Source organism: Poecilia reticulata, unplaced genomic scaffold, assembly GCF_000633615.1.
Source record: "Poecilia reticulata strain Guanapo unplaced genomic scaffold, Guppy_female_1.0+MT scaffold_241, whole genome shotgun sequence".
NCBI lineage: Eukaryota > Metazoa > Chordata > Actinopteri > Cyprinodontiformes > Poeciliidae > Poecilia > Poecilia reticulata.
Genome location: NW_007615031.1, coordinates 307,892 through 308,431, shown reverse-complemented (window position 1 = coordinate 308,431; position 540 = coordinate 307,892). Strand labels below are relative to the sequence as shown.

Sequence of the window (540 nt, the reverse complement as noted above, 5' to 3'; positions counted from 1 at the left end):
AGCCAATGAAGAGTCTCTGGGGGTAAAGGTCACTCCAACAAGCCAATGAAGAGTCTCTGGGGGTCACCCAAACGTCACTCTGTCCAATAAGGAACTTCTACAGCAAACAAAGCTGTTTCTGAGAGTTTGGAGGTTTACTTTAAGACAGAACTCTGAGAACTGTCTGTTGAACCTGAACTCCTGCAGGCTCTATGACCTGAGGTCTTCTCCGTGTGGTGTTCTTCATTTGAACTGACCCGTATCCTTTCTGTTTACAGGTTGGGAATCTGATGCCATAGACAGTGACATTCTGGAAAAAGCTAGAGAGGGTGAGAAGTATACTTTACCTGTTAGCACAGTTTTCCAAATCATCAAACCCTGAGAAGTTTCAGTTTCAGAGACATTTTCCTGGTAAGACAAAGCAGTTAAAGCCTGACCGGCTTGTGTTGCCACATGAGTTAATGGTAGAGGAGGTGCTCAATATGCAGAGGCTGCAGTGGTGGAGCAAGTTGGCGTCGGGCCAGGGGGCGGGGCTAATGATCGGGCCCTTTATGTTGGGCC

General features: G+C 47.6%; 1 protein-coding gene across 4 annotated transcripts in view; it reads left to right on the top strand.

Moving 5' to 3' along the window:
* LOC103460448 (uncharacterized) overlaps positions 1–540 on the top strand; it is a 13,219-nt gene that overhangs the window by 5,132 nt on the left and 7,547 nt on the right. For all 4 annotated transcript variants that reach the window (XM_017303310.1, XM_008402621.2, XM_017303311.1 and 1 more), the window contains exon 7: positions 258–308. In XM_017303310.1, coding sequence (XP_017158799.1) covers positions 258–308 — 51 coding nt within the window. The remainder of the gene's footprint in view (positions 1–257; positions 309–540) is intronic.